At 38.2% G+C, this 22,271-nt stretch overlaps 1 protein-coding gene across 3 annotated transcripts in view; it reads right to left on the reverse strand.

Annotated features, from left to right (window-relative positions):
* HTT (huntingtin) overlaps positions 1-22,227 on the reverse strand; it is an 84,296-nt gene extending 62,069 nt beyond the window's left edge. The window contains exons 1-14 of one of the 3 annotated variants that reach the window (XM_082760170.1): positions 21,990-22,227; positions 16,425-16,508; positions 15,845-15,965; positions 11,776-11,835; positions 10,647-10,726; positions 10,082-10,220; positions 9,711-9,852; positions 8,057-8,235; positions 7,423-7,627; positions 6,544-6,591; positions 3,431-3,511; positions 2,640-3,004; positions 724-847; positions 331-449 (exon numbers count right to left, since the gene is read on the reverse strand). In XM_082760170.1, coding sequence (XP_082616296.1) covers positions 331-449; positions 724-847; positions 2,640-3,004; positions 3,431-3,511; positions 6,544-6,591; positions 7,423-7,627; positions 8,057-8,235; positions 9,711-9,852; positions 10,082-10,220; positions 10,647-10,726; positions 11,776-11,835; positions 15,845-15,965; positions 16,425-16,508; positions 21,990-22,090 — 1,848 coding nt within the window. In that variant the 5' untranslated portion in view covers positions 22,091-22,227. Of the gene's footprint in view, positions 1-330; positions 450-723; positions 866-2,639; positions 3,005-3,430; positions 3,512-6,543; positions 6,592-7,422; positions 7,628-8,056; positions 8,236-9,710; positions 9,853-10,081; positions 10,221-10,646; positions 10,727-11,775; positions 11,836-15,844; positions 15,966-16,424; positions 16,509-21,989 lie in introns of those variants that run through there. The other 2 variants (XM_082760171.1, XM_082760172.1) reach the window with 2 other exon arrangements.
* Positions 22,228-22,271: the final 44 nt, after the last annotated feature.

Here is a 22,271-nt window from a genome sequence, read left to right on the forward strand (position 1 = left end):
AGTGCAAAGATATTTCAGGTAGGAGTGTACACTGTTAACACACAGACAAAACGGTTTTGTGTTCTCAGCAGTTTAAAAGTGTTATCTGTTTTCATTTTGCTGGCAATTGCATTCAGTATAAAAGTTTGTGTATTTACCTTATGTTAAATGAAATTCAAGTTACAGCTCAGGTTTACTAGTCAACATTAGCTATCCTGACCTACAACCAAGTACACTATGTATATATGCTACCCATGCTTATCACCGATTTACACATCCACAAATTATTTTTAAAAAAACAAAACGTAGTTGTTTCAAACTTTGAACCATACCACCGTGACCGCTTCTCACCTTATTCTCATGGTCACCAGGATCTGCTGCATCCTCTTTTGATGTGAATCTATCAACACTGCCATCAGAAGGCTGCCTACTATGGCTCGTGGTTTTCAACAGGTGAGGCTGCTGAAGAGCTTTAGAAGAAGGCAATTCATTACACATCATTTTAGATGCAAATTAAAAACACTTTGAACTTAATTATAAACATGAAAAATAAATTAGCGGTGATCAAAACAAGTTATTCATTAGAAGCGTTAAAATATATTTATTTTACATTTCAACCTAATTATTTATTTTTCACTTCCATTTAAGTCTTCAGTCTCTTACAATAACAGATTCACCTGTAATGTCTGCCCTAAAGGTGTAACCAGTTCTGTATTTTTTCTCCTCCTTTATTTATCAACATACCAATAGAAGAATTTCTGAAAGACTCCGATGAATCATCCTGGAGAATATTTGCAGATTCATCTTCCTCATCTTGCAGCTGCCCAATTTGCATTCCAGAATATTGTCCTTCAGCACCCTCCAAAACCTACAGAGTACAAAGACACTACTTAAAATAACTTAACACACAGTAGTAACACTCAAACATGCAGTGTTAGTAATCTAGAAATACTTTGAAAGCAAATGTGAGCCTGACAGATTAGTGTACAGCTGCGTGCAGGCCCCAAAGCAGCTTCCCTCCCTCCTCCAGCATTTGAGCCGCAACAGGACATGGTTAGATCTGAGAGTCTCCCAGGTAAGCCATGAACTTGGATGTGAGCACTGAGAAAGCTGAGCATGTAGTGCAATACCTCCTCTACAACTCCCCACACTCCCTTATTCCAAAGAAAATTGTCTCACTAGTTACAAATCAAAACTGATACCTTTATTGTCACAAATCAAACTTGTTCCTTGCTGTCACACTCTCCCATAACCTCACTCATTGTGAATAGACACAAAAAAAACAGAACACATGTAGAGTTTTTAAAAATGACAGGTGAGGTTGAACTCATTTTAATCCCTTCATCCTAAATCAGTGCTAAAATGGACACACATGGAAAGGATTTTAACCAATACAGCATACAGACAGTAGATACTTGTGGAAAATAACCATAAAAGACTAAAAATTCGTAACCATAAACTTTAGTTTTTTTACTGTCTTTTTTTTTTTTTTAATCAGGAAATACAAGATACAAGTCAGGGAATAACCGAAGAAGCGCCTTGAAATCTTTCATTAAAAAGCCTGCATGTGGATAAAGGGGATGCCACTTAGCCTGTCAGTTGGGGAAAAAAGTAATTTTATTTGTAATTACAGTTAATAAATATTATGAAACTTGACACATGCAACAGTCTGAGAAGAATCTGCAATATGCACAACTTGTTAATCTCTGTAACTTGCCTTTAAATGTCTGCACACTTTGACCTCTGCACTGCCTACATTTTGTTCAGAGACAATGCAATTACCATCACTCCTTTAGTTCCTCTATTTCATATTTGTAGGAGTATTTGCTTGTCATAACTGTAAGTTTACTATCTTCTGTAGGTGTAAAAGACTATTACTCTTTCAAACTATCAACTTCAGTCAAAAGTTCAACAATATTTGGAAAAAAATGAAATATTTTTTCCTCTTGTGCATTTTTCTCTGGCTTCCAGAATTATTTTTTCCCTTTATTATTTTTTTTTAAATTACCGCCTCAGGATATACTTGCCTAAAAGAAATCTCATAGATGTACTGTATGCATACTTCAAATGTTTATTTGGTATCTGTTTCTTTAGTAAATCATGCAATATTTGCTGAGCATAGGAAAAATTGGAAGATGGAATAAAAAGAATAAAAATGAGTTGTGCTGCCAAGTAAAAAAGCACAGGCAGAAGAAAATGTGAAGTGTTAGGTTTCAAAAGTACTCCTTTAGCATTCCAAGTATGACTGTTCACCCTTTAACACTTCCGTTAGTTCTTCTGCACCCAAACAATTAGTAATGGATCTATACAAACTGAAGGATACGTTATTCAGAGGATATACTTATATCAAGCCTCTGATATTGGCATTTTTCCAGTAAGCGACAAACTGTTGATGCTTGTCTTCGCATGACCTACCCACTGAACAGAATGATTAGAGCCTTGTAGTTTTTAATTACTGCTCAAGTGAAAGTGTTAAAAGGAGGTCAAGCTCTCCAATGGGGGTGTGAGCTGCTAACCTTTCCATTGTTACTAGCTGAGGATGGAAAAGTAGAAGACGAATAAGGAGAGGAATCCAAGTCTGGGCCCTCCATGGAAGAACTCTGAGATATGTCAGGCCCCTCAGTTGAAGTGGATCCCCCCTCTGCCCGCTGCACACTTACAATTTCAGAACTGTCCGAAGGGGTTACAGCTGAGTCTGGACCTTCTGTAGTAGTCTGAGAGCTATCACTAATTGGTGAGGAAGCCTGTGTACCGTCATTCAAGTCCATAGTGGGATCTGACTGGACAGCACTGATCTGACTGGAGCTTCGACTAAGCACATCATCATCTTCCCCTTCTGTAGCTGTGCTTGTCAGATCACAGCTCGTCAGGTCTACAGAGTCTGACTGCAACGTATGTTGAGAACGTGGCTGCTCGGTAATGATATCGTGTCCGGTAGGATCAGCAGCTGAACTCCCTGCTGACCCAGCTGTTGATACACCCGATGAAGAAGCTAGTTCACTGGTAATCTCGCCCTTCACAGAAGCTGCAAAAAGACATTTATAGGTCAACCAAATGCTTAAATTTGTGTTTCACTCTTTACACGAGCATCTTTAAAATACTATGCTCTAAATTAAATTAGGCTAAGGAAAATTCATGACTAAACAGCTAAACCACAGTAAAGAAACAATCACCTGTCAGATCTCTTAAAATACTTCCTCACCTCTATGCCATCCATCTATGCCAGTGACAGCCTGATCCTTTTTAAAAAAATAGGCAGTCAACTTCGTTACTTAAATTTTACACCCAAGAGCATTTAAGGTTTTAGTTTTTCCTATCACATCCTTTGAGTGTCCATCTACTTCGTTGTCACCATAACACACGCTTCTGTATTTTATGTACTGTCAGAAAAATAAAGGTTTTGTAATGTAAAGTAACATATGTTTGCACTGCTAAAAGGAAAGGCAAGTACCTGCAAATGATGCAGCACTGACATCTGATCGGGTTTCAGAATCATCTTCCAAACCTTCTTCTTCACCGAGAAGTATTTTACCTGGTAAGTGTGATGTAAGAAAAGCCTTACAGTTTACCAAAGTTAAAGCCGATTTGAAATGCTCAACAGTTGAAGTTATTAAAAATAAATAAATTTTGCATTTAGAAGTTTATACAAACAACTTTTCAAAGCTATAGCAGGCAACAGATGGAAGAAGAAATGAAGAAACATCCAGACCCTCACTATCTGGTCAGGAAAGAAACAGTAATGAAGACACACAGTTAAGCAAGTTTATTGAATGGTTGTACCATTCTAGTTTATTTTTGTGTACTGTGACCAAAATCCCAGTAATTTCTTCAAGTATGTCCCATTACTAAGGCATCCACATGTCTGCCCCCAACTCAGAGGGACATTAAGCACCACAAATAATAAAATAACTTCTCTATCCTTAAGGCTGTGAAAGTCATTAAGTAAAGGCTACTCTTATTTTGGGGCTTGGAACTCCAATGGTACAAGGAAGGAAAATGCTTCAGGGCTACTAAGGCAAAACTTTTTGGGGAGGCTTTTGCCACAGGAAGAAAGAATCATTTATAACCTAACACAGTCATCTTAAAAGAGTTCACTTACTCACAGTTTAATGTCTATTTAAAATAGAGGCAGTGGAGAAAGATACCTGCAGATACTCACTGCCTGGGAGCAGAACAAGGATACAACTGTACTGAGAAGGAGAGGAAATAATTAAGGCCATTGGCTTATGAATCTCATAAGCCAATTGCTCAGACAGAGGGATTCATGACAGCAAACCTCTTTTGCACTTTAGAATAAACCTCATTGGTAGTCCAAGATTTACTACGTAAGATACCAGTGTTCTGACAACTTGACATGAATTCTTTTATATGTCATTTAAGTTACCAGTAGAAGAAAAGCATTAGACTTTTGTATTCATTTCCCTATCATAACTGCTTCGTATATATGCAGAAAAAAAAACATTGTAAAACTGTCTCCTTCATAAAAGTATGTTTTATGCTATTCAAGACTGTAAGTAAGGCAGAAAGGTAACCACAACATTTCAGTGTATATTCTATATAAAATAACAGCAGCTCACTGAGAGCTACACATCCTCACAGGAGTGAGTAAATCTGTGCTAAGAATTCCCAAGCAAAAGCATGAAAAAATGGCTTATTTTTCTCGATTCTTTTCCACGTTTATGTCCATTTCACTGAAAGAAACTGGGGTATTCTACTTTCCACAGCTGATCACCTTTAAAAGTGAAAGAAGAAGAAGGACACTGGAAAACACTTACAAGGCATATTAGGCTTTGCGTGTCTACGTAAGCCTATAAAACAAGCCACAGAATGGCGCTTCTCTATTTTGAGGAACAAAAGTCGGTTAAGATGCAGAACATATTCCTTCATTTAGAAACGAGTTTTCAGCCTTGTTCACGAATAATTTTCTGAAGCTGAAACAAAGTAGCATAGGCCAGCTGCTCCAAACTAAAGTTGGTCTGAAGCAGAATGATTGAAGAGACATAGAAAATCCAAGTTCTAACATAAGGCTAATAGCGGAAGAATGTTACAGCTTGAGAAGTTTCACCTATGGCTAACCACAGAAGCACACTACTCTATGCCAAGACACTGCAAAACTACATTGAGCAGGAATTGGGAATAAGCTTAATTTTCCCTCCTTTCTTCAGTGGTGAGCAATAGGAAATGAACAATTCAGAATTTGAGATTAAACCTGCATGAAATTCAAAATCACGAACAAGTTTCCACAAATTCATTTATACCATTTTCAGACCACAAAATAATCTTTGTATCATGATCTTGAAAGATGAAAACTGATGGCTCCATACATGCTTTCCCATAAAGTGAGGGAAGGTTAGTGTTTATCAAGTACTTCAATTGAATTTATACTATTATTAAATCTTCACTAAAGACCATTAACAATTTTAATTATCAAAGTGATAATTCTACCATTTTTCATGTAGAATTGATAAGCATTGTTGTTCTGATTTCTTGCAGTCTCTCACATTCGGATGTTGCAGCAATACCTACTTCCAGAGCACCTTCTTATTCACTCTCTTGCTTTTAAACTAGTGCTTATTGATGCAGACATTATTTCTTATTTTATTCAGCTCTACCCACTAGTTCACATTTAGGCATATTGTTACAGTATTGAAGCATAATGAGATTCTTTGCACACAAAGATGGAAGGACATAGTTGGGAAAAAAAAGTAAGCTAGGAGCTACAGCAGTCCTCTGAGTCTGAATAACCCTATTGAGTCTTAAGCTATCTTTCCCTGAGGTTTTCCTTTTTACAGTATTGCACATCTCTCTGCCTACTATGCTTGCACTGACTGCACTACTTTCACACGCTGTTCTACCGCAGTACTAACATCTTCCTCAGCTAAAACAGATGACAAATCTGTTGCCAGCTGTATCTAGAATGATTCCTTTGTGAAATAACTTAAGTATATAACTAGATACAAAGTAATTTCATGTACAAACTGGGAAATAATACTTCAGAGTAAATTTTATTATTTTTTTAAATCCTGCCAAACGAGTTACTTACTAAAGAAATTAAATATACACAGTAAGACACAGAATTAATAATGCTAATCGTCAAAGACAAGGCATAAAAAAATAAGCAAAAAGCATCACATCAAAGCATGCAAACAAACACACATTAGCAAAAGAGGAAGAAAACGGGACTCTCAAAAACAGGAAGGTTAACTATTTAGTGAGTTACGTTAAAAGTTAAATATTACTGTCAAAAGAAGGAATGCCCTGTTCAGACAGTATTTTTAAATAAGCTCTTTAAAACTGAAAATTGCCTCAATACTCATCAGCATAATTTTGCTGTGTTACAGCAAAAATAAGACCAATACTGCTTCAAATAATTTTAGAACGTTTTGGTTGCAATATCAGAAATCTCATCAGAATTCTTTTTACAGTGATTTACAGTGATGAAGCTCAGCTGGTAACAGGAAGGAATTTATGAACAAAGACCAGAGTTCAGCAAGACAATGAAGGGAGGGAGGGAGGGGAATCTGAGGAGAACACAATTAAAAGATTGATTTTGGAAATAATCACCTTTATGCTTTCTTGCAAGAACAGGGCTGCATGAAGACCCCCCTCCAGCTGCAAATCACAGAAAGTAACATATCAGGGCAAAGACAGAGCTGCTGAAATCACGAAGGAATTCTAAAAGCCTCAAATGGGAAGGAAAAAAAAAAGGCCAGGCCAGGAAGAAATAACAAACTTGATGCTTTTGAAGCTCAAGTTTTTTGGGGGTCATTCGCCACCAAGTAACTTTAATTTTCTGTGCAAGTTGTGTGAAGTTTACTTTTAAAAAAAGCGTTCCAAATTTCACTGGTATGATTGTTCCTGGCTAACGAATTACTTCTAAGAGCAGCAATACTAGAATGATCCATTAGTTCAATGCAGAAGTCGTTACAGAAAATCCAATCAGAGACTGATTCTTTTGAAACAGGTAAGTAGCAGTTAAGAGACAATTTTAAGAACATGCACTTCACAAACAGGAACACTAATAGCTGATTTTAAGTTACAGATAAAGTTAAGACATGCTTTAATTTCATGCTGGTTTTGACATTTAGCAAGGAGCTCTTAGTTAACATAAATTCTGATTAGATCAGCTTTCTATGAATCACAACTGTCAGATGCTTGGTGAGAACATTCATTTTGTGAAAAGTATCAGTCACCATGGTTAACTTGCTCTGTGTAAACAAAAAATCATCAACACAAAACAAAATACTCTGGAGTTCCACAATACTGAATGAATGTACACCCACTTAAAGGAAAATAAAGTGGGAGAGGATCTGTGACTGTACAAGGAAAAATACCATGTATACCTTTACACTATTTATTTTATCCTTTGTACTTTTGAGTAGCATTAAGAAATAGAGCCTGCAATCATTTCCTTTTACACGAATTACCAAAAACATAGCTTACCTATGAGCTCCACTATGCTCCCACTCCGGTTCCTGATGGTGGATTCATCTTTGGATACACTGACCTGTGCAATGCCACCTGTAGTGGTCAGGGCATGGAGAAGTTCAGGTGGTGGTGTTCTGAAAAGCTGCTGTAATAATTCTAAAGCTCCAGTCACAACGTTGTGGTCCTGATGCTGAGTATAATGCAGAGTCAATTCATAAACCTAAAAAACAAAGTAATAGAGTAAGTATGTGAAGATGCAACATACTACCTTCATTCTCATATACCACATTAAATTTCAGTGGTGCATTCAAAGTGACTGAGATATGCTGTATCTAATCATCATCATCCTCCTTTACTAAAAGGAAAAGCTCATCTCAATGAAGCCATTTAACTGCCTTCTTGGTAGTAGTCTCTTATCATGTTTGATTATTATAGGAGGAGGAATCACATCCAAGAATGCAGTTATTTTTATGAATTCCTTTAGGAACACCTAGCAAGCATTTTTCGAGGATTTCATGTTATTAAAATTATTTATCAGGAATTCCAACCACTAGACACCAAACTAGTGTTGCATCACACTGTTTGAAAGGTTCCCTCCCCCATAGTCCAAATAGTACTCTTTAGGTTGGGATTATTATTTGCGTTTTACCTGTACAAGCTGATCTGGTGAAGGTGAAATCTCTGCTTCTTTCCTTGTTACACCAAAACTGCCTTTCAGGCTGGTATCCTTCACTTGTTGTTGCAATAAAGGTATGAGATACCTTAGTGTAAGTAAAACACCCAAAATTAAAAGAGTAGGATGATCATCATCTACAGGAACCAACAAGCCTGGGGGTAGAGCAGAACAAGCCAAACCGCTTACTAACAATGGTAAATATCAACACGAATGTACAAACACATCAACTACACAAATTGTGTAGTCAGTGTAATAGTTTCTGTTAAAAAACAAAACAAGAAAACACCACCTAGCAGCAACTAAAGAATGTTTTTAAGTGTAGAAACACTTGAATATACGTATTATTTAACACTCCTGACAATGATTTAGGCCATGTGGGTGGATGATCGGAGGACAATGGCTCCCTTCCCCTATTTCCTACCTCTTCTGTTCAATAACAGCACAACTGTGTTTTTATTTTTTAAATAATCCCTGAGGCTCGTACTGAGTAACTTCCTCCCTCCACTTGGCTATTCAGTTCAGGCCCAACATAACTCCCCCCTCCAGAACACATGCTACTGTCCTGATGAATAACATTTATACTTTTGCTGCCTCCTTCAACTGGAAATCTTGCTCTATATATTTACCCACTAATCAAAGAAGCAAATTCAAAATACATGAAGAATTAATATAAGTTAAGTTCCTATTAATACTACTGTCTAAATTCAGTACCATTGCTAGGACATTGTAAAACAGCACCTTTGAGGCAGGAAAGAACAACGTGCACACAGAGAAAGAAGGACTGAGAAGTAATACACCATTTTCAAGTCAGAATGAGAAAAGTCACTACACGGCCATGGCATCTGCATTTTTCACCTCGTCTTTTAAGAAGCAAGGCTAACAGGATAATACTTCACACACCTGCCTGTCTTCCTTCCCTCTCCATTTGCATTATAGTCTACATATGAAAGAACCCTTGCACAGTACCACAACTGAGGCAAAAGCTTCCACTACAATTCAGGTGTTTCAACATCAGCTGCAGATCTCCCCCAAAGACTGCAAAAACTTCCCAGATAACGGAATATAGAAGAAATTACATCACATGAACTTTTGTGCTTTTAAATTTAAAAAAAAACAAAAACAAAAACAAAAAAAAAAACCACCTACTTCTAGTAGAATTAAGTACCTATAGCACTTAAGTTAGGCCTTCAAGAAAAGAATCAATGTGGTACCTGTTCTTTAAAAGGCTACATGATTATAACACTAAGAATAGCCATATCTTCCAGTTCAGACTCTCTGCACTAACAACCAGGCTGCTAAACAATACAAGTCTTCACAGATTCCAGAGCAAGGTCTTGCAGAAGAACACCTAGACCTCCTCATTTTCCAATAGGCTACTTACTTCCTTAGCTTTGGCTGTTTCTTTTCAACATAACTGAATTAGCATTTCCAAACGCACAAGATACAAATAACATGAGTATCTCTATTTCCTAACTACAAAAAATAAAGCAAGCACAAGCAGGGCAACTGATAGTCTAAGTATCCTTTCTTTGCCTCAAAAACCATTCACATATTTAGCATATTACGTGAGAAATTAAATTCACATTACTTACACCTGAAGCAAAATTATTTTCCCCCAGAATCTTACCTAAAAGTACATTCAATAACCAGGCATAAAAATACTGCATTCTTCGTGAATGTTGACAGATGCTTACTGCTGATCCTGCCGCAGTTCGACGGATAGTAGGGGAACTGGATTTAAGATTAGCTATGAAAGCCTTCAATAAAACCTAAAAACAAGATAATGTTATTTAATTCACTTCTCTCTCTTTTTCTTTCTCATTAAAAGAGAAGTCAAGCATCTTTTCCATCCATTCCAAGCATTACATCAAGCAAAGACAACTTTTGCCTTAATTCATACATGCAGCTAGAATACTGCTTTCTGCAACATGATTGATAGTAGTGGTAGTTTAACTGTGCTTTGAGATGTAACAAGGAGCACTACTAGGTTAAAGATACCTTAATCTCATTGTCGTTTGCAAAATTGCCAAATGCTGCCATGATTTTTGGTATTGCTGCAGCTAGTGTTTCTTGTACCGATTCTTCAGGTCTCTTACTTATTCGTGTTAAACAGGGCAAAAGGTTCACTAAGTATGGCCTAAGTACGACAAAGGAGAAACAATTCGAGGTAAGAACAACTGTAGCCACCAAAACCTTTTTTAATTCATACACAAATTCTTCGTTCAACTAAATCATACAAAATATTTCCATTAGCTACATGTAACATAGAAAAACAAGGTGAATACAGTTAGCAGACATTAAGAATTAAAAACAATACATGAAAAAACTCATCATTTTCACACGTCTTGCCCTTCTCACAGTTATGTACAACACAGAATTAAAATTCTGCTAAAAGAAAACTAGCTACTCAAATTAAGCTACTTCAGAGACAACGTGACAGGAATATAACTGGGGGGGAGGGAGGGTGAGAAGAATATTTAAAATTTGAGAACAGTAAAAAAATTTTTAGCATCTGTATTTTGGTAAATGTTCTTTGGAAAGCTCACTACTAGGATGAGTTTACCTGCATTTTTGAGGCCGAACTAGATGAGCAAGCTCAGCAAATCTCCAGAGTGCAGCACGTAGACTTCGGGAAGCACCATTCTAAATAGAGCATACAACTGTTACATTTCATAAAGCAAAACCATTCCCTAATAGAATGTCTACAATTGCTTACATCTTACACAATTTTACTTAGATAAAAAACATAAGGTATCTGGAAGTCTTAAAATTCTTCTAGCTAAAAGGAAGGAAAGTCAGATCCACAACTGCCTTTATTTTGCTAGCTGGTATTAGGAATTTTCCAAGTGACCCAAAATGAGTAAGAGAGAACATCAAGAAAGAGAAGGAAATGTCTGAGATCTCCACTCTGCTGAAATCAGCTTAAAATACCACAGAGACAGTCATCAACCAACAAAGAGACACTGATGATATGGGAGTCTAAAATCACTGGAACACTTGCAGAAATACAAATGCAGCATAAAATTGACAGCAGTGGAAATATGCAAGTAAATAACCTTCAGCTCCAGTGAACACCAAAAAAATTCCATGTAACAACCTACATCATTTCTTAATGGCTCACATTCTGAATTTAGTAACTATTATTCTGTATTGACATCTTCAATAAAGCACATGACTTGAGCCAGAGTGTATTTAGACCCAGTGTCTGAGGATATAGTAAAGCTCCTCAATATTGTTGGAATGTGGAAAACTATAGAAGTTGATAGGTGTCATCTTCTCTAATCTCCCTATTTGGATAAATTGCATACTTTACTTAGCTTGAACCTAACCAAAATACTTCTCAAGTCAAGCCTCCCTGAAAACTGAACTGAGGTGTTTAGAAAGTACTTTTTTAGTTTACTTAGCTAGTACATCAAAGGTTCGTGGTGCCATTGTTAGCATAGCGTACACACAACTGAAAAAAACACAACTGCATCTGAATTACAAATTGGACATTTTCAGATTCAGAGCAATGTTAACAGATTTTGACATGGCAAAGTGATCTAACTGATGCAAGAACCAAATTCTGTAAGCTTTAACTTTGACCTTTAAAAAAAAAAAACAAACACTATTTTCATGAATTCCACGTTCCAATATACTAAAACACTTATTAAATACTCTATTTCAGAAAGACAAAAGCAAGGTAAACTCACCTTTTTAATCTCTTTATACAATTCTAATTGTAACCTAGGGAGATTGGAATCCATCAAAACCTGCAATAAAACGTATCATGAATATATTGCATCAGACTGGAGGGACTTGAAAGAAACTAAGTTGCACTTAAAATAAAAAAAAAAAAGTGTAGAACTATTTAACTGCCCGTACATATGATGCATAGGAGGACAAAACTAATCAGAAGACAGGAAATGCCTTTATGTCTTCCACAATAACAAAACAGAAACATGGACAATTCCACAAACTGAGGTATTTGCAGTTGACACTAGCTACTTGTCCCACCTGCCTAAAAGAGGCCACGTGGCATCAGACCCCAGCTACAGTCAACTTAAAGTGCCTTCTGGCAATAGCCAATAATAAATACCCAGGAATAAACTATTAAAACAAAATAGTAGTACCCACAAGCAGCAAGAGCTATTCCCTGCTAGACACTGCCACTTTCAAGCAGCCTACTGTCAGGTATTTCTGCAGCTGAGGCTGTATTTGTAGCATTACCTACAGCAGCCCTTGAAAACCCCTTCTTTTATAAATTATTGTTTTCAGCATCCATTTGTTGCCATGAGGTGTTTTGGACACCAGCAGTATCATGTTCCAGGATCTAATCACACAGAGTGTGCCAGAGCATGCATTTTAGTTTGCTCTAAGCTTGTAGTACAATTAAGAATTAGAGAACACGAAATGAAAGTAAGCACTGAGGAGTACAAATTTTCTGTTCACCTCAACTCAATCATTCTACCTCCACCATGGCAGAAAGGGAAAAAAAGGAAATAGTTCCACTATGTAAAATCCTTTCCTACAGAGCATTCTGTATACATATGATCACCCCTTCTTTTCCATTTGTTTTTTATCTAGCACGTGGTAGAAATGTTCATGAATAGTGGCACAACTCCTTCAGCTGAAACGAGAACTTCATGCAATATGCAAGTATCTAGCTTATGAATTTATATAGTCATTTAATGTTTCATATTTCATTCAATAATTTCTGGTTTCTGAAATTTGCCTTCTTGACCGTCAACCAGTAAGCTCACATCTTCACAGGATTATTCATGACGACTACAAAATCCTATGTGGCACGTGCTGATGTGGAAGCCACAACTGCTTATGCACAGTCAGCCTGTGATTCTTCCAGAGCACTATTTCCTTATTGTATGCCCAATAACTTTATGCCACAATTACACCAATCATCACAACAAAATACTACCTTCCCAGAAAAGTCTTGCTTGCATCTCTAAACTGTTATAAGCACCCCAACTATTAACTGCAAATGCCTAGACTATACCAGGTAAGGACTAATTTCACTTCTGTAAAAATTAAGCTTTCACAAAGGTCACAGCCTCTGTGCGTAATTCTCCTGGTTTCAGTTAGAACAGAGTTAATTTTCTTCCTAGTAGCTGGTGGAATGCTGTGTTTTGGCTTAGGATGAGAAGAGTGCTGATAACACCCCGATGTTTTAATTGCTGCAGAGCAGTGCTTACACTAAGCCACGGACATCTCAGCTTCTTGCTCTGTCCTGCCAACAGGCAGGCTGGGGGTGCAGTAAGAGCTGGGAGGGGACAGACCCAGGACAGGTGACCCAAACTAGCCAAAGGGGTATTCCATACCATCTGACGTCATGCTAAACAATATATAGGGGTGGCTAGCTGGGGTGAGGGGGGCCGGACTGCTCCGGGTTAGGCTGGGCGTCGGTCAGCAGGTGGTGAGCAATTGCATTGTGCATCACTTGTTTGTACACGTTATTATTAGTAGTACTATTATCACCATTGTATTATTATTATTATTATTTTCCTGTCTTATTAAACTGTCTTTATCTCAACTCACGGGCTTCACTTTCCATTTCTCTCCCCCGCCCCAGAGAGGGAGGGGGGAGGGTGAGCAAATGGCTGCGTGGTGTTTAGCTGCCGGCCGGGTTAAACCACGACAATCAACATACACACAAAAAAAGCACCAGCTACTATTCTGGTTTCAAGGGTTACTTGTCCTTATACCATGCTCAGCTGGAGCAACTTTAATACTTTTGTTTGTTTACTTATATTTTTAGCAGGACAGAACCTAAAAATTCATCCTAGTCCAAAAAAATATAAGCAGAGTCAACTGCAAATTAACATAGCTAATAAATCCTAATTACTGAGACCAACTGTACTACAATCTGCAAGAGGAGTCCCACCAGTGTCATTAGGTCAGGCAGCACTACAACAGCTTTGTAGTTCAACTTCAAAAATGAGATTTCTTCAGTAACAACTCACTTGCAAGTGGTATTTGCATGGATAATTCCCAACTTATTTTTTTTTTTCCTTTCATATAAAGATTTCACCAAAGCTGTTCAATCTTTAAGCCATTTATGCTCTCTGGGAGGTTCTGACAGGTGAGTGGAACGGTATTCAAAGACCACCTACAGAGGTTTAACTAAATTTGTCACTGCAGTTTAAAGCCTTGTCTATACAGAAATGTTAATGTTTTAATTGCACTAATGAATACCGAATCCAGACATGGTTTTACAAATAAGACTTGATATCTAGATTCTTATTTCAAAAGAGAAAATATAAAACATCTTTATAGCAACAGAAGTAGCCCTAAATTGCCTGAAGTACCAAAAAAGCTGAACGTTAACTAATTTGCAAGGTTAGGGGCCTGATGCCTCTGTTCTACTTATAACAAGCATCACTGCTCCTTGAACAACCCAAAAATAAAAGTGCATGTGTTTTTCCCCTCTACATTTATACACCAAACAGGTCTGCTTAAAGACTAAGCTGCTACCACAGAGCATAGATATGGAAACAAAATACAAACTGTGACCAGCTTCAGTAACAGTCTGACAAATACCTGTGGTCTGAATACCACAACTATCAACATTTAACAGCTGTGACCAAACTGCAAGCTTAGTGACTGATAGCAGACTGTCATTTGAAAATCACTTTTATCTTTACAAGAACACCATCTACCATACAAAGATTCAAAAAACCTGAAGTTTTTCAAGTTAACTTAAAATATGTCAGAAAACAGTAACAGTATTAAGTAGACAGGTGAACCTAAGAGATTAGCTTTACACCAAGCCTACAGAACAGTTTCACAGAAGTAAGCAAGCTTGCATTCTTAAGACAGTTTCAGAGCATCTAATCAAATTCTCTCCGTACTACTAATTCATACAGATACCAAACGAATAGAACGTAACTTCGAGAAATCCCTACAGAAATAGGGATTTGTCTGCTTGCTTCTATACAAACTCCCTTCACGCTAAAAAATATATATGTATTTTTTGCACATTCATAAAGTACTTAAAGTTTCATATCAATTAGATTAATTATGCAGCTACATTATATAATTCAACCATTACAGAAAACAGGAAAAAAAAGGAAAGGACAGATGAAGGTAAACCCATTATGGAAGCAGCAGCTTACATCAGTTATTCAAAAGGTTCATTTTGTGATTTGTTGAACTGAAATTTAGACCTTGCCTGACCTCCTATCAAAATCCGCCTGCTGTCTCCAGCAAGCCTTTCATTCTGGATCACAGTAAGGTAATAACAGCCTCCAGAACACTACATTTATCCTAATTATGCCTACAAACTTCTCTGCTAAGTCTCAGCAAATCACTACCAGAATTACAACACACCAATTGTCTGGAATGAAGAGACATTACATCTTATAGACAGCTTTTTCATAATATTCTTTACCTTTCCTACATGTTAAGTAACTTCTTTTTTACAGAATAAGAGTATTCCTCCAATACCACAAAATGTTAGAAAAGCCCATGTTCTTGTTTTGACTGTCTTAAACAGAACAAAGTTAATGAATGACCAAAGAAGAAAAAAAAAAAAAAAAGAACAATGAACTACAGCAGACACGTTAAAATACACTTATCTGATATAAATTTTACATCCCTCTGTGCAACTCACCTTAGAGGACATACAGAACTTCCTAAAGCTTACTTGACCTCTTGCATTACAAGAGATTATCAAGAAGAAAAAGCAATTAACAGAGTAAGTGTGAATTCATACAGGATGCTGCATCAAGAAGAGGTAAAATCTGGTAAGACGATAGAAATTCTTACTTTAATAACTTTATTAAGGCATTCATCAGCAACCATCCGGACATCAGATTCTGCATCCTCACTGCAGAGGAGAAAGACTTCCATAGCAATCCCCAGCAGTTTCTGAAATTCTGGAGAATTTCTAAACAAACAAACATTAGACAATTACAATGGGCACTAGAAGCAGACAACATGAGAGCTATTTCTGATGGGGTTTCAGAATCCAACAACATATCCGCAGATTTACAAGAGGAGAAAAGATCCAGCAGATAAGCACTTCCTTAGGAGTTGGGAAATCATTTACCTACTCTTTACTACATAATCTGGCAAAGGTATTTGACCTCTGTGCCTCAGTTTCTCTGTCTGAAGTAGAAGGATAATACCTACTCTACCAATGCTCAAGGAAAATTACTTCCTAGATTTTGGCTTAGTTAAAAAAGCACAACCAAACATTTTATCATTTTGGTCTTAAACTGAAGATGAACATTTAAAATCAGCAATTATCAGGAAGCCGATAAGCATCTAGCACTGCAAAGAAGCTATTCACTTTAATGCAACAAATTGTATTAATGTAGTAAATTAAAAATAAACATTGTCTTACCTTAAAGACTGAGCAACGATGTTTTCACATATTGTCAGGCAATGATTCACTCTATCTTTCTTGGTAGTTGAAAGCTCTTTCTTTCTAAAATGAAACAATGAAAATAAATCTGAGATAAGACTTGAAAACTGAGTGGTAACTATAGACACTACTCTAGCAAGTGTCTTTATAATAATCACACACACAAAAAAAAGAAACCACTTCCCTGGCCATGATATAAATATCCATATACCAATTACCTGTAATCCCAGGACTTTGCATACTAACTGCTGCTGAGAGCACGCAGGCACACAAGCAAAGGGAAGGATACAAACTTAGAAAAAGCATAAGCCTTTTAAGTAGGATTATCATATTAATCCTGTAACTGATAAAACAAACAAACTCAGAATGAAAAAGGCTGGGGAAAATAAGCAAGGAGAACAAGTATTGCAGACTTAAATATACCATGATGATGAAAAAAAAAAAATCTTTTTCATCATCAACTTTGTCTGATGACTTCTTGAAAAGTAAGTATTTGTATTAAATCATTTTTCATCTGAATTAAAGGATGCTAATGCAATCCTGTCATAAACATTTGGAGGAATACGGTATTTTTAATTGTCAAAATAGCAAAACTCTAGGCACAGTCTCTACCTATCAAACACGATGTCCCTATAGTAGCACTTAGCATAGTCCAGGCAAGGACGAACTTAGTTAACTTGCAGCAATGAAGTGTAAAACAAAAAATAAAAGTCACAGAATAGAAGAATGCAGATGCACAACTGATGCAAAGCCCAACCTGTAAAGCTTACAATTTGGAAAACTTCAGTGCTCACTTTCACCTGGTCTAAGCTCCTTTACGCCTGTGTCAAGAACAGAAGCTTCTTCCCTGCTCCACCCCCAGCCTTGCCAATAAACGAGCTGGAAAAAAGCACTAAGCCTGTGACATTTTATTTCCTCATATGCACCGTCTCCTACTTTCAGCTCCATTGACACAGAATCACTCCTAGCAAAACAGAAGTTACTGTTAAATAATTCACTAGTAGCAAGCCAGGAGCTGAGGAACACCTCTCATGTGTCCTGCCAAGGAAGCTCCTGCTGCTTCCCTCAGATTCACAGAGCTGCTCTTTGCTTTTGCTTTCTAAGTGAAAAATAATCTTCTGTACACTTAACATTTAACTGTCTTAGCAAAACAATAGCAAAACTATCAAATAGCAAACACGTGTTTCTAAATTAGAAGTTGGAAAATGATCATTGATCATTACTGTAACCTTGAGCTACAATAACAGAGCTTAACACAGCATTAAGGACCAACAGTAATTAGCCGATAACCACATTAAAGTAACTAGAAATACATTGGTAGACCAAAATTCTACAGAATTAAGCTGTAATAATTAAGACCTTCTGCTCAAATACTACCACAGGTTTTGAAATAATAGGCCTGTCCTTTTCCTCATCATACTGGAAGTGGGGGTTGTTTCCTCCCAGCATTTCAGTTCTCCATGAGATTCTCTCATCTTACTCCAGAAATACTTTCCAAAGTTTAAGGAATAGTTCTTAAAAAAAAAAAAAAAAAAAAAAACATACTATTTTCTATTAGACATTTGACAGTATGTTGTTTAGGTAAGCTTCAGTGCTCCTCAAAGAGGATCTATTCTTCAGCTAATACAGCCCTGGGCAAGGCAGGCAGCAGTGTTCAATAGCACACAGAGCAGCACAGATCAATCTCTTTGGCAGATTTCTGTAAACAAAGAGCTCTCCCAACACTGAATAATAACACAAGTAACTCAAGAAAATTAAGATTTTTTTTTAAATGGCTTGAAATGTTCAGTGAAAACTCAGAAGGAGTGCTTATAGTTGAGTAGATGTTAACGATTAAACTGAAAGATAAGAAACCAGAGGTGAAGAATAACTGTCAGTCACTATTAAAAGGAAAAGCATTTGGCTCTGTTTGCTGTACTGAATCCTTCATCTGCCATTTGGTTACTCGCCTTCCTTAAAATCAGCTTCCAAAGGAGTAAAAGAAAAGGTGGAAGACAAACATAATGTATGTCGCGTGCATGCACACATTTACTGTGTCTACAGAGGGGGAAAGATAACACAATGATATTCTGTGTCTCTGGAGATAGAACATGGTTTTCTTTTTTTGCTTTAAAAAGATGCATTCAGACATATTATGAAGACCTCAGGCAAACTACTGTGCCCAGGGGGCACAACAGCATCACACATTTCTTAGAAGAGAGCTGAGGCAGCAAGCCTCGTGTGGAAGGTCAGACATCACTTCATGTTTCCAGAATAACAGAAGGCAGGAGATATTGAAGCAGCAGGTATCTACAGGAGAGCCTCATCTCACCGACACAGGAGTTTAATCTTCTGCATGCTTCCATGGGCAGCCTCTAGCCAAGATTAACAAACAATGTAAGAAAAAAACAGCAAGTCCTGATAATTCTGCACTCCCAGCCTATGAAGAGATCCAACTCTCTGATGCTGATTTTTTTTTAAAAAAGCTTTGGAACTAAGGATGTGTAAATAGACAACAGAAGCATTAATGTTGAAACACTATTTTTAAAAGGCAAAGCCTAACAGCTTGACATTACCCTTGAGAAAAGTATTGGAAATACTCAAACTTCTATTAGCATACAGAACTATCAGGGGATCAAAAAATAAACAAATGAAGCTGAACTGTGGCAAATGATTTGAACACGTGGTAATATAGCCCATGACAGACAGACGACAGACTAGAACAGGAGCTGACCCCCCAGGAATGGTAATTTCAAAAACCCATCCAAGAAGCAGGCCAACGGGTATTATCCATGCAGTTCAGTCTTCAGTTAAGCAGAAAAGATACGGCTACAGATAGTGCTGATAAAACCTACCTATGTCTATAGCTTCACTCAAACAAAAATCGAGAAAAAATAATCAGTGAGGACTGAAAAACTTCCCTTTGCTGGAGAGTGCTTGGGCTCTTGCAGCACCTTTTACTGCAAATGGCTAGAGCCAAATGAAGACAAAATTGAACTTGTGACCTATTTCCAATTTCAACATAAAGCAACTATAATAATTAACTATTAGAGCAAGTTAACAGGAGAAAGGGTGAAGAATCACCTTTGCAACAGTCAAATCAAAAACTAGATACTCTCCCAGAAGAAACATTAGCACTTCATTCCACTCAGCTCAGTGACAAGAGGTAAAAATGAATAAAATATAGGATGTGGTGTGACAGTCCATCTGATCTTTGGTTTCACTGAGTAAACTCTGAATTTTTCCATCATGCTGATCAAAATTTCAAGTTAGTAGGAGCTCTGCAATCCAAAACAAAATGAACAACCCAACTCCAACCTAAATTTAAGAGCCTGGAAAAAATAGAAGTAGATATGGGAGACAATGAGGTGCATCAGCAGAACCTTATAGAAACAATATGATGAGAGAGATCACCACCTCAGTTTTTATAGAAGGAAAAAAAAAAATATCTAAGAGGAGATGACAGGAGACTAGAAACTGACATATATCCGTAGTATATAGTAAAAGCTTAACACATGATTTCTGCTGATTAAATCTCTCAAAACAGAAAAAGCTCTTAAGTTCTTGGTAAAATCCTGAATTCACTCAATATTTTAATAATAAAACTAAAACCAGAATATCACTTTTATCAAGATCTAAGAAGTCGTTGTCTTTGTCATATTTCTTAAATCATATAGAGGTAATATCACCTTGTCAAAATTTAAGGCATAAAAAAAAAAAAGAATAGGAAGTAGAGATAGGTACTTAGTTTTACTTTCACTGTATAGCATAAGAAGGTCCAACAAAAAAAAAGTCTAACAACACGTGTAATAATATTACTCAATACTTAAGGAATGACAGCATCTCACTCATCTAACTTATGCAACAAGACAAGTTTCAGCTAATGGACAATGCCAAATACATATCTAATTAAATTTATTTATTTATTTAGATAAATAACAAGTCAGCAGCACTTACGCTGCAAAAACTCACCAACATCTTTATTCTCCCATTACTGACAGGTAAGGTAGCATCTGTTTTACTACAGCAAGCAAGGACAGGAAGTTACCACACAGAATTACAGAAATATTTAAGTGCTATTTGCATGGCACCATAATTAAGATGAACACCTCTCCCCAGACACTACGAAAACACATCAGCATTTCTCCTTTATAGTTCATTGAATGGAAAATGCAAATAATACCACGAGTTATGCTCAAGATGTCACCTGGTAATACACTAACAGTTTTGGAAACTTCACCAGAGACTGCCACAACATCCTTTCACAGGCTTTCACGAGGCTTAGTGCTGTTAGTGAATTCGTAAAGCTCCTAGGGGCATGCAATACTATCAGCTTTCTGAAAACATCCAGCCTATTTTTAAACACAAAACAAAGTCAACTAGGGCAATTACAAGCCTGATTTGTTAGTTCTATGAATATAGCATGCCTAAATGCAGACCCCCAAACCAACCATAACATTCCTCAGCCAGTATCACAACAGTTTTCTAGCCTTTCTTTTGAAATAACACGATCTATCCCATCAGGAACTTCTTAGATAGATTTTCCTGCTACACATAGGAAAGATTAGAAATAGCTGTCCACCCATCCTTCATGTCACATGAAACAGTAACACAAAAATGCACAGAACAGAGCAATTTGTCTTTGCAAAACAGTAAGTCAACTAAAACCAATTAGATCACAAAGGACAAAAGGTTCTTCACCTATTATGCCCCCAAAGCATCAACCACACATCGAAACCATTTGAGACAAGAGTCTCCAAACAGAATGAACCATGATAATTTAGTTGGCATCCATATCAAAACGTACTGTGGGAGCAGGTGGCCGAGAGCCCAGCTCCACCGTTTGTCATCTCTGCCAAAGCGGCCTGAAACTGCCAACGGAGAAGTTACCTGCTCCTCAGCCCTTCTGTTTCTCCTGTCTCCCTGATGTCTGGAGAAACAGCAATAACATGACTCACGTATTCATCCCGTGCAAGTCCTACTGCCTTTCCACCTGCTCAGTAAGGGTTATTTTTAGAGAGAGCAAACCCAACAGGCAGCACTGGGGCACTGAACAGCTCCTCGCCCTCGTTTGCTGGTCAGACACCTGAATATCCCACGGACAGAGGCAGATGCCTCTTCGGTCCATTCACCCCTGATATTTAAGGACACAAAAGGATACCACAAGTATTTAAACCACCTCCTCCTAGGTGTCAGCGCGAGAAGTCACCGCATGAGACTTTAAACGAAGTTTGTCACAGAGATCAACTGCACGGAGAGGGTGAGCCCTAGACTTTAAGCTAGGCTTGGGATTCTTCTCCCTTTTTCCCTCAGCAGCACGTTAAATGGAAGGGACCCTTTTCTTCCCAGAGCCACGAAGCCCACCCCGCACCCCTGCACCTCCTGCCCAGCCCCCGGCCCGCTGCAATTCCCCGGCTCCCCACAAAGTTTCCAGCCCCGGAGGCCTCCAGCCGGGGCTGCCCCTGTGGGGACCCTCCCGGCTGCCACCCAGCCCTGTGACCGCGGCAGGGTCCCGGCCCCCCCCCCCCTCCGGGGCCGCCTCAGAGCCCGTCCCCGCTCACTCACGGTCTCTGCAGCGGCTCCTCAGGGATGGCGGCCGGCCCCTGCTGCTGCTGGAAGGAGCGCAGCGACTCGAAGGCTTTCATCAGCTTCTCCATCGTGGCCATGGCCCCCCCCGAGGGGCGCCCGGCGGTGCCCGCCTGCCTTCGCCCCCTCAGCCCCGCCTCAGCCCAGGCCGCGCTGACTCAGGCGGCCGCCGCCGCCGCAGGGGGCCGCGCTCGCCGCCCCGCCGCCATCTTGGAGCCGTCCCGGCAGCCCCCGCGCCGAAGCCACACCCCTGCCCTCCCT

Source organism: Aythya marila (genome assembly GCF_965140915.1).
Source record: "Aythya marila genome assembly, chromosome: 4".
Lineage (NCBI taxonomy): Eukaryota > Metazoa > Chordata > Aves > Anseriformes > Anatidae > Aythya > Aythya marila.